General features: G+C 35.5%; 1 protein-coding gene across 1 annotated transcript in view; it reads right to left on the bottom strand.

Annotated features, from left to right (window-relative positions):
* Positions 1-4,676: 4,676 nt before the first annotated feature.
* Positions 4,677-11,474, bottom strand: part of FAM83B (family with sequence similarity 83 member B) — a 71,955-nt gene continuing 65,157 nt past the window's right edge. Inside the window, exon 4 of the mRNA XM_025383635.1 lies at positions 4,677-7,871. Coding sequence (XP_025239420.1) covers positions 5,570-7,871 — 2,302 coding nt within the window. The 3' untranslated portion in view covers positions 4,677-5,569. The remainder of the gene's footprint in view (positions 7,872-11,474) is intronic.

Below are 11,474 nucleotides of genomic sequence, written 5' to 3'. Positions count from 1 at the left end.
GCCAATCGAATTGAGACACATACAGATTATTAAAATGCTAAAAAGAAATTTAGAGGCAAAATACACTAAAATTAAAATATACACTGAATGTTGTTTTCTAAAACAAATCCCTGATAAAAGGTTTTGTTGTTGGACTTTTTAAAAATTTACCTCTTTTTTCAGATGGAGTCTTGCTCTCTCACCTAGGCTGTAGTGCAGTGGCGCGATCTTGGATCACTGCAACCTGGGCCTTCCAGGTTCAAGCAATTCCTCAGCCTCCCGAGTAGATGGAACTACAGGCATGCACCACCATGCCCGACTCTAAATTTACCTTTCTAATGAAAGTAAAATAGTGATCATTCTGTCAAAGTCAAATTTTGTATATTGTGTCTGCAGTTGTTACAACCTTTCAACAATAGCACAAGGGCTGCTGTTGAAAGCAAGAGGTCGAGTGTTCTGAGGTCCTCAGTGAAGGTACTCGCTGCTGTCACTACTGACACCAGGCTGTCCTCACTATACAGATTTTAGAGGAGCCATTCTTCAATTACGGTTCCCATACAACCTGCCTATGGTAGCTGAAAATCTAAAGGACTAACACAAAATCACCACTCCCTTCCCTCATGTACCAATTGCCTTTGAACTTGATTTGTTGAGCTCTACTCTTTTTTCCTTCAAGATGAATTCATCAGGGGTTTTCTTTCCTGCACAAAAATATATGCTAGGAAGACCAGTACTTCCGGGTCTTTAAAGATGCCCAGATTCTAGGGTTAATGTGGCTGAAGTTTAACCTAGCACCCTTGCTGCATTAACCTATCTACATCTTCTAATACAAATGCCTATTCAGGTAGTTATAAAATGCCTATTTTAATGTATGGATATTAATGGACTATTATATTTTCCTAACTGCAGCTAAGGAAATGACTGGATTCACACATCAAGTATTTATCAGGTATCTTTTATTGCACCCTTTTTTAGGCACTAGGAGTACATTAAGTAACAAGTTAGGACAAATACCCCTCAAGTAACACAGGCTTTTGCTGTAAGTTGGGGTATTCTTAAAACATGTATGAAAACTTGCTGGCAGCCTCTGATTATCCTGATTATCCAGACAACCTTTTTTTTTTTTTTAATTTTTATTTTTTCCATCAAAAGCCTACTATAACCTACATACTTGGAACAAAGTAGGTCCCCAGTATAACTGTTAAATGAATCAGCCAGATTGTTGAAACATTCATATTATAGGAGAAATGTCCAAACTTAACATACTAACCCTTTGTTAACTCAGAAATATTCCTCTGTATATCTCTTGCTTGTGTTTCTCACTGCTTGAAGCTCAGGTAATTCCCCTTACGTCAAGTGTTTCCCTGGACAGGATACACATATATCCCCTTCAATGCCCTTCCATCTTTCCCAGGTCCAATTACTCAAGATGGTCTTTGACTCCTTAAACCAACTGAACCTATTGATAACTTCCCTTTCAGATGGCCACAAAAGTGAAGTCTTATCCATTTCCCTTACTATGCTAACTGAACTAGGCTTTTCTTAAACATTGGCACTTATGATTAATTTATTCTACCATTTGTTCTACCATTCATTATAATTAACTAGTTAAAAAGCACATTTGCCTTTAAAAGGACACAATTTTTAATTTGCAATACACACTATTTCAACTACTTCATAATCTGTGATAAAAAGGATATTTTTTCTAATAAATTCTGAGTCTTAATTCACTAATTCTCAGACTGTAACTTAATGTCACTAATACAAATGCACATTTAGAATATTTTACTCAAACCAAATGCTATGAAGTTATACAGAAGTCAGCCATCATTTTTTTTTTTTTCTTTTTTAAAGATTCTCTATCTTTTAAAGTAAAAATTAGGCCAGGAACAGTGGCTCATGCCTGTAATGCCAGTACTTTGGGAGCTCAAGTGGGGGCGGATTACTTGAGGTCAGGAGGTGGAGAGCAGCCTGGCCAACATGGTGAAAGCTCATCTCTACTAAAAGTACAAAAATTAGGTGGCAGGTGCCTTTAATCCCAGCTACTCAGGAGGCTAAGGTAGGAGAATTGCCTGAACTCAGGAGGCGGAGGTGGCAGTGAGCCGAGATGGTGCCACTGCACTCCAACCTAGGTGACAGGGCAAGACTTCATCTCAAAAAAAAAAAAAAAGTAAAAATTATTTAAAGTAACCACTATATTACAGTAATAACAGAACTAAAGAGAACGTGGATATATAATATTTCACTTAAAGGAAGAGAATTGCCACTGAATTTCAAATATGAATAAATTACTATATGAAATATAATTGCTAATCAAAATAATATTTTAAAGATGATTTCAAAGTTCATGAAGAAATATTTAAAAATATGTCCACATCTAAATTCCTGATTAGAATAACTAGGTGAAAGACTGAGCTTGAATGCAGAAATGCAGAGTATGAAGATTAAAAAAACAACAGCTTACAATATATTGATGTTTGTACAAAATAATTTATTATTCATTTATTGATCTAAAAACAGAAGTTCATTTGGAAGAATATTTCTTTATAACATCGTACATATATAAAATGTTGAGCTACTCAGGAACCTGAGGCTGGAGGATTGCTTGGGCCCAGGAGTTGGAGTCTAGGCTGGGCATACAAGCGAGAACCCATCTCTTAAAAAAGAAAAGTTAACAAGTTGACTCTTTGGTTTATCATTTTATCCTTTTTGTTTTAAATATTCTAGAACCCAGAATCTATCTGAATATCATGATAAAGTTATTTAAAAAAAAACAGCATTGTACATGTCACACATATAGTCAGTGTAAAACAATTCTAGTTTGCATCCCTTAGCCACAGGCACATTAAGAATCAACAGATATTCACAGAACACAGAGATATCTGTGGAACGATACTTGAATATGTGGATCTTGAGTAAAGCTGAATTCAGCCAGAATTAAACTTTTTGCATTGTTTATCTAGATGACACTAGACATCATCTTGATTAAACAAGATATTTGCTTCCACAAGTGTAGACTGACAACATATCCCCATATCTGAACACGCCCTATCAGAATTATGGCTAATCCCAAACTTGTAATAGAGGGATATCTGCGTATTTGGGATACAGGGTCACTTACAGTATTCTCTAGCCATCTGCCAAGAACTACTTTGAAATTATACCCATTTTCTTGTGTTTCTGCTTAAAAACTAATGTACAGTATTACATATAGAGTAAAAACTGCATTACCAAACTTTAATATCAATGTACATCAAAGTGATATTATCTGTCCCCCAATATTAATATGGGGAGAAAAAGACAGAAAGTATATGGCCTAAAACTATTTCATCCACAAACTGTGGTGGTGTCTGTTTAAAACTTAAACAGTAGCTGTAAATTTTTTGAAGTATTATATTCTTGCTCAGTCTTATCCCTGGAGAGTTTCTTGGCCACAGAGACTTTGGAAAGTTGCTATGTACATATTCTCAAATATAGATATTTTTGAAGAAAAAAGATGCAAGAAAAACAATTTTTAAAAAACGCAGAGAAAAGTAAATCTGCTGTGCAAAAGCGTAAGTTACCTGTCAGGGGATGATGAAATAAAGTATTCTGTACTCCTCAATTCCACTTAAGAGGAAGAGCTCAGGAACTATTTAAAAGGATGTTTCCATAAGCTATCTATATTTCCTGAAATTAAGGAAATTTCTGTACAAAAAGGCAATAGGCTTTTGGTTGTAATTAAACATGATTAAACTTCTACCCTTTATATAATTTCAATTTTAAAGTTACATTGCACTAAATTTCAGGGCTTTCCATTTCAGAACTGCCTAATGGCTCATTATCCTAATTCCCCATCCAATACTAACAAAGAATGGGTAATAACAAAGTCAGTCTAGTTTGGTTAACTGTGGGTTCGGGGCTTTGTTAGGTTTTCTTTTCCTGTCATATTTTCTCCTGCTATGTTTTCTTTTCCTGTCATATTTTCTCCTGCTATGTTTTCTTTTTCATGGTTTCTAAATACTATGGAAAATTATTTTAATGACATAGATATTTTATACCATTATTTTAATTATTTTAATGAGATACTTATAAAAATTTGTCTGAATCTTCCATTTTTAAAACAACAGTATACTGCTCCACACAGCAACTTATAATGTATTAAGTAATATATTTAAAGTGATGTAAAAACACTTCACACTTCTCACAGGATGCATTGCTTCTTGAATTCTGTTCTTTGTGAATGAAGCAAAGTCAAGTTAAAGTCTCTGGAACAGATATGGAGCTTATACTTCATTACTGTAAGAAAGACAAAGGGTATCTTATAATCTGAATATCATCCTCAAATCATGGACAAACTAGCCCAGTACAACTTTTCATTTTCCCAATGATATTCTTACAAAAACACTATGCAGTCATATAATATTTGGCACAACTTAAAGAAGAGCAAGACCTGTAATCCCAGCACTTTGGGAGGCCGAGGCGGGCAGATCATGAGGTCAGGAGTTCAAGACTAGCCTGGCCAACATAGTGAAAACCTATCTCTACTGAAAATACAAAAATTAGCCAGGTGTGGTGGTGTGCACCTGTAATCCCAGCTACTCAGGAGGCTGAGGCAGGAGAATTGTTTGAACTGGGGAGGCAGAGGTTGCAGTGAGCCAAGATCATGCCACTGCACTGTAGCCTGGGAGACAGAGCAAGACTCCATCTCAAAAGAGAAAAAAAAAGGAGCAAGAATTTTCGCAAGAAGGACCCCTTCGCATTGTCATGCCAATCTGACAAAAATTTAGGCAGAAATTTACATTTCTAAAAGCTTTTACACAAAAGAAAAAGGAGGGGGAATCCATTCAGATTTTCTAAATTCCTACTGGTTTGTTCTAAATGTGAAGTAAGGAATGACTATAAAAAATCAGCAGCCTATGGGTAAGAGGGGGACAGCTCCCTGGGTCCAGTGTAGAGAGAAGCACATCCCAGACCGTTTTCAAAGGCTTAGGAAAATAAATTCCTACGAATGTCATTATACTACATGAGGCTGATACTTTGCAAACACTTCAGGCAAAAAAAAAAAAAAAAAAAAAAAGTTTAAAAGGTACTGCTGTTGCCCAAACAGCTGTACAATGCAACAGAGAAAAATTAATATCAATAAAATATAACAAGTTATCCTGTAGAATTTAAAGTTAATCTTAGAAAAAGGCTTTGTCCCATTTGCTTATATTTTTGAAGATATGAAAATATTATAAAGACATATTATAAAGGGTTACTGAGGGTAGTATGACCTTTTTAAAAGGAAATGGTTAAAATCCATACACCATACATCATCCACGAAAGTTTCTAAGTAAGACTTAAAATCTTCAGTCTAAAGAAAATGATTTAAATACACCTGTTATTTTTACCATTACCACTTACAAATCATGTGTTTACAGAGAAATTCTATCTACAGCAGACCCTAACTTTATCACACAGAAAAATAACTTTATACAAGGACACTGGTAAACATAGATATCATACCCATAATTCTGTCCTTAGGAAAATCTATTGGCATGTTACAAAGACTGTCCACAATTTTCTTTGGACAAATATTTATAGCCTCATTCATTTTGCATTTCAATAGCTATTTATTTTTGTGTATAAAGTTTCCAAACTTTTGCATAAATCCTCGAAACTTGTTCTCATTGGGTTGATACGAGCGATAAACACCAGTGTTGTAATTAAGCATTGGACTAGACCTGCCATAACTGTTGCTCACAGTCGCAGATTTTATTTCTGGGCGATTTATACTGGTATTTGGCATGTTGCTTGTTGGCTGAATAGAGCTCTCAATCTTACAAAACGGCTCAAAACGACTGTAAACACGCCTATCAGTTGAATGAGATCGTAGAAGCTCATTGGACGTTGGCCTTGGAGAAGAAGTTGGTCTTCTTTCAGGAGTAACAACTGCATTAATCTCCCTTGAGTCTCGGTATTGGATCTGTTCAGTGTTAAATCTTGGGGCAGAGGCATCTCCTGCTCTTTCCAACAACTTGCTTTCAAATGGACCTGGAGAAGGTGTTCTTTTATTTTCATCTGATGGAGCATTTATCTCTTGAGATGGACTAATTGTTACATCTTCCTTACTCTTGTGGATGCTGCATTGAGAATTCGATGAGGAAGAATGTTTTCTTCTAGGAGATGAATCAACTTTTGTGTCTGATTTCTTTGGTTTTTGATTTTCTTCACCCTCAGAAACTAATGTGTCAGAGCTACTACACAATCTATAAAAGGCAGGTGCTTTATTTTTGGATAGATTTTCTTTCTTATCTGGGGTAAGGCTAAGTAATGACCTTAACTTCTGAGACCCCTTCTTCAAAAAACTTGGGGAACCCTTAACTTCCTTCTTTGAAGTGAGTTCTTTGTTGGATTCTTCTTTATTCACATCAAGTAAAGCAGCAATGGAAATTGACTTGGTAGTAGTGCTACTTGGAGGGTTTTCCTTGGTGACTTCCTCCTCATCCTCCTCCAAGTTATGAGTCACGTTGTGCATGCTTTTAGAACTTTTCAGCAAATCTTCTTTGGGCTTTTCTGGTTGTCTAACTCGATTCCTGGTAAGTGTACTATATACATAATGCTTACTATTTCCAGGATCTAAGTTGGCTCTTGAGTTGTCAAATAATGGGAAACTTCGCCTTTTAAGTAGATTCTCAGTCTGTTGATTCTTTAGATTTTCTGTCTGCTTATTTACACACAAGGTTGTATATATATAGTTATTTGATTCAGTATGGCCATTTGTAGTTTGGTTTAAGGCTACTGAGTGGTTTTCAGGAACCTGCAAGGTGTGCATTTTTGGTGCCTCTGACTGCAATGGGAGCTTGGGGACTGATTCTGGCAAGGGTTTGTCTGTCAAATGCTGTACATTTGTAGGGGTGTCTGGGACCTCTTTAGGTGTCTCACTTCCCTGAGAACCAATGATAGTTGAATTTGAGGAGCCAGTTGTACAACTGTTAACTTCCTTTTGCTCAGGTAAAGTGGGTTTAAATACTAAAGAGGAACGAAGCCGAGAATGAGTATAAAGGGCATTGGCCTTCAAATTCTCAGGATTATCATAGCCCTCAAATCGGTCACCTAAAGCTGATCCATTTGAGTCTGGTATAGCTTCTGAATGATCATTTAAGTAGGATTCAATTCTCCAGTTACGTAGGAATGACTTTGTGGTATGTTCAAGAGTTGGCATTCGTTGTTGCAAAAAGCGGATATGGTTATCTGTTCCATTAAAAGACCTCCGAACATTTGAATTCCTGTCTGCAAGATTTGTTGTTTTTCTCTGTGCAAGCCGATTGGCAAAACTCTGGGCGGGTGCGTTGTGGTGGCTTGCATAGCCTTCCCGTGATGAGGACGCCACACTGAGACTATCAGATGGCTTTTTCCAATTACCAGGTGGATTATTGGTTCTATTCAGAGCTCTATTAAGCAGGAGGTATGGCACTGTTTCCGGCTGTTCCCCAGCATAACTATGTCTTTTCCAATTTTCATTTATCTGACTGGGTTGGAACTGACGTATTGCGTTTGGACCATTAAAGTTTGGAACAAAATGAGGTTTGTATCCGTGACTTCTTATGTTATATTTGTCATGTTCATTTAAAGTATATATCCCTCTGTTTTTGAAGTAACTAGAATCTAGTTTATGAATCTTGTCTTGTCTACCAAAAAGGTTTCTTTGGCTGGAAACAGATGCTAATGAAGAAATCGAATGCTGGTAAGTGCCATTTTCCCAGAGGGCTTTGCCATGCTTCACCCTTGCTGATTCTTCCTGAGCAAATGAACTGGGGACACAGGATCTGGCATAGAGAGTTCTAAATTCTTCATCAAAGGACTCAACAAGTTGTCCTGTAATTATCTGAACCATGCTGAGGTGAGCTTTCTCAAATGACCACATATAGCTGGGGAAAAAAATGGAAAAATTTTAATCATTTAAGTTAAAAGATTGATAATAACATATAGTTCTACTAGAAAAAGTAAAACTTAATGACTGAAATATGTTTTTGTACTTTTCTTTGGCTACCATTATTTAGAATATTTACCATCATTACATGCACTACATGTCTTCCCATCCTCATATTCACATTTTAAATATCAATGCAACTCAAATTATGGCTTTGAATTCACTACTTCCCAGAAGTCCAAAGAAAAACTTGCTGTGCATTTTCAAAAGCAATCTGTAGATTCAATGCAATTCCTATCAAAATACCATCATCATTTTTCACATAAGAAGAAACAATCCTAAAATTCATATGGAACCAAAAAACAGCCTGCATAGCCAAAGCAAAACCAAGCAAAAAGAAGAAATCTAGAGGCATTAAATTACCTGACTTCAAACTATACCACGAGGCTATGGTTATCAAAACAGCATGGTACTGGTGTAAGAATAGGCACATACACCAATGGAATAGAATAGAGAACCCAGAAATAAAGTCAAATACCTACAGCCAACTGATCTTCAACAAAGCAAATAAAAACATAAAGTATGGAAAGGACACCCTATTCAACAAATGGTACTGGAATAATTGGCAAGTCACATGTAGAAGAATGAAACTGGATCCTCATTTCTCACCTTAAGCAAAAATCGACTCAAGATGGATCAAAACCTTAAATCTAAGACCTGAAACCATAACAATTCTAGAAGATAACATGATAAAAACTCTTCTACACATTGGTTTATGCGAAGAGTTCATGACCAAGAACCCCAAAACAAATGCAACAAAAACAGAGAAAAATAGATGTAACCTCATTAAACAAAAAAGCTTCTACACAGCAAAATAATCATCAGAGTAAAGAGAAAACCCACAGAGTGGGAGAAACTATTTGTGAACTATGCATCCAACAAAGGACTAATATTCAGAATCCACAAGGAACTCAAATTAGCTAGAAAAAAAACAAATAATCCCACCAAAAGTGGGACAAAGACATGAACAGACAATTCTCAATAGAAAATACAAATGACCAACAAAAATACAAAAGAAAATGCTCAACATCACTAATTATCTGGGAAATGCAAATTAAACCCACAATGAGGTACCACTTTACACCTGCAAGAATGGCCATAATTAAAAAATCAAAAACTAATAGACACTGGCATGCATGTGGTGAAAAGAGAACATTTTTACACTCCTGGTGGAAATGTAAACTAGTAAAACCACTATGGAAAACAGTACAAAGATTCCTTGAAGAACTAAAAGTAGAACTACCATTCAACCCAGAAATCCCACTATTGGGTATCTACCCAGAGAAAAAGAAGTTGTTTTATCAAAAACACTTGCACATGCATGTTTATAGCAGCACAATTTGCAGCAGCAAAAATATGGAACCAGCCTAAATGCTCATCAACCAACAAGTGAATAAAGAAAATGTGGTATATATATACCATGGAATACTACTCAACTATAAAAAGGAACAAAATAATGGCATTTGCAGCAACCTGGATGGAATTGGAGACCATTATTCTAAGTGAAGTAACTCAGGAATGGAAAACCAAATATTGTATGTTCTCACTTATCAGTGAGAGTTAAGATATGAAGATGCAAAGTCATAAGAATGATATAATGACTAGAAGGAGAGGGTAGGAGAGGGGTGAGGGGTAACAGATTACACATTGGGTACAGTGTACACTGCTTGGGTGATGGGTGCACCAAAATCTCAGAAATCACCACTAAAGAACTTATTCATGTAACCAAAAGCCAACTGTTCCCCAAACACTAAAGAAATAAATAAATAAAATAGAACATTAAAAAAAATAAAGAAAAACTTGCTGTGTATTTTGCAAGTATACAAAACTTTGTGGCATAAAAACTGATATTATATTTCATATATACCATCTTGGCAGAATGCAGTAAAGCCAGTGTTGGAGAAAAAGTCGAGAGGCCTGGCTTCTGCTGAATTGTAGACACATGAGCTTGGGCTTCACTTTCCTCGTGTCCAACGTAAGGATATGGACAGCATAATAGCTACAATGCCTTATAGCTCTAACATGATATAATGTAAGATACAGCTGTGCTAATGCATTTATTTTAAGAGTCTATAAGTTTTCAGACTGCTATCTCTGTGTGGTTTACTTAATAAGTGTAATTTAGGATGCCAAGAGCTGTAAACAGGATTTGTGGCCAGCTGCCTCAATCATTAAAGAGCAGACTTCACTGTACTCGCTGTACACAGTATTAGTAAATGTAGGCCTCAGAAACCATGCCAGTCAAAATGGCAATCAAGATCTTTTAATATAAAATACAATTTTTAGGAAATTAATGTTTATATGACTTTATAGTACTTTATGGAAGCTCCAATTTCTTTCCTAGAGTTTAGAGGTAACAGCTATCTTTAAACTTCATATCAAATTTTAAACCTCATTTTTGAAAATCTAATGATTTAATACACAGTCTCTGAGCTGAAAAAAAAATTATGCTATGCATCAAGTAATGTATATGACACAATGGGGATTAATACAAAAGAAAAAAGAGACACTCTCCACATTGAAGCATCTTATTTCTATAAAGGAGACAAAAAATGCAGAAAAAATAATTAAAAGAATGTGCAAACATTTAAAATATATAAAATATTACATATCACACACAGGAGCATGTAATTTAAGAAACTTCTTATTTGGATATGCTTAATTTTATCTAGCATGCCTACAGGAAGCATGATATAGGAGGAATATTGATTATGCCACTGGGCTGACTTAAAAGAAACGGTACAAAAGTAAGTAACTAAATAAATTTTCTATCTGACTAAAGGTATGAATACAAAATATTAGAAACAGCAAGTAATGGAATGAACAGTCAACTATCAAGTATGAGGAAATCCATGAAGAAAGTGAAGTTTTGCAATATTTTGATAAATACTAGATTCCCAGTTCAGACACAAAAGATGTGGGAAGACAATTTGTGTGGAGGGAGTAATATGGAAAAGGGAAGAATGCAGTAAGGGTCATGTTCTAGCTGAACACAGAAAACATACTATATATAGCTGGAGCAAAGAAGCCATATAAGAGACTGATGAACTAGTGGGGAAAATCTTGAAAACAAAACAGAAAGTTTGATTACATAGAATTTGTTTCCAAATTTGGATAAATTATAATAGAAAGAACTGTCTGAGGAACTATTTTTTTTCCAGCAGCTATTTGTAGTACTATTGCAGTATAGACTTAAAAGAGCCCAACCAAAGTAGAAATTGGAATAATGAGTGAAAATGTTGAGCCAGTAGTAAGAAGAAAGAACCAAAAGATGTCATGTCAAAAGAATATCTATACGTTATTAAATAAAAACAACTTCCAAGTGTTGAGGTTAGGAAACTGAGAAGATACTGGTATTGATGAATGTGTGGCAATTGGAAAAGTTTCCCTGGTATAGTAAATCAGAAAATAATATTGTAAAAACATTTCAGGCAACAGGAAGAAAACCTACAGACATGCTTTGGGGCTTGGAAATGAATCTCTATGTTCCTCTGTTATCATAGGTGATTTCTATGCCATTAACTACCAAGTCTGTATTGTC

The sequence above is a fragment of the Theropithecus gelada genome, chromosome 4 (genome assembly GCF_003255815.1).
Source record: "Theropithecus gelada isolate Dixy chromosome 4, Tgel_1.0, whole genome shotgun sequence".
NCBI lineage: Eukaryota > Metazoa > Chordata > Mammalia > Primates > Cercopithecidae > Theropithecus > Theropithecus gelada.
This window is presented reverse-complemented; position numbering and strand designations above follow the sequence as displayed.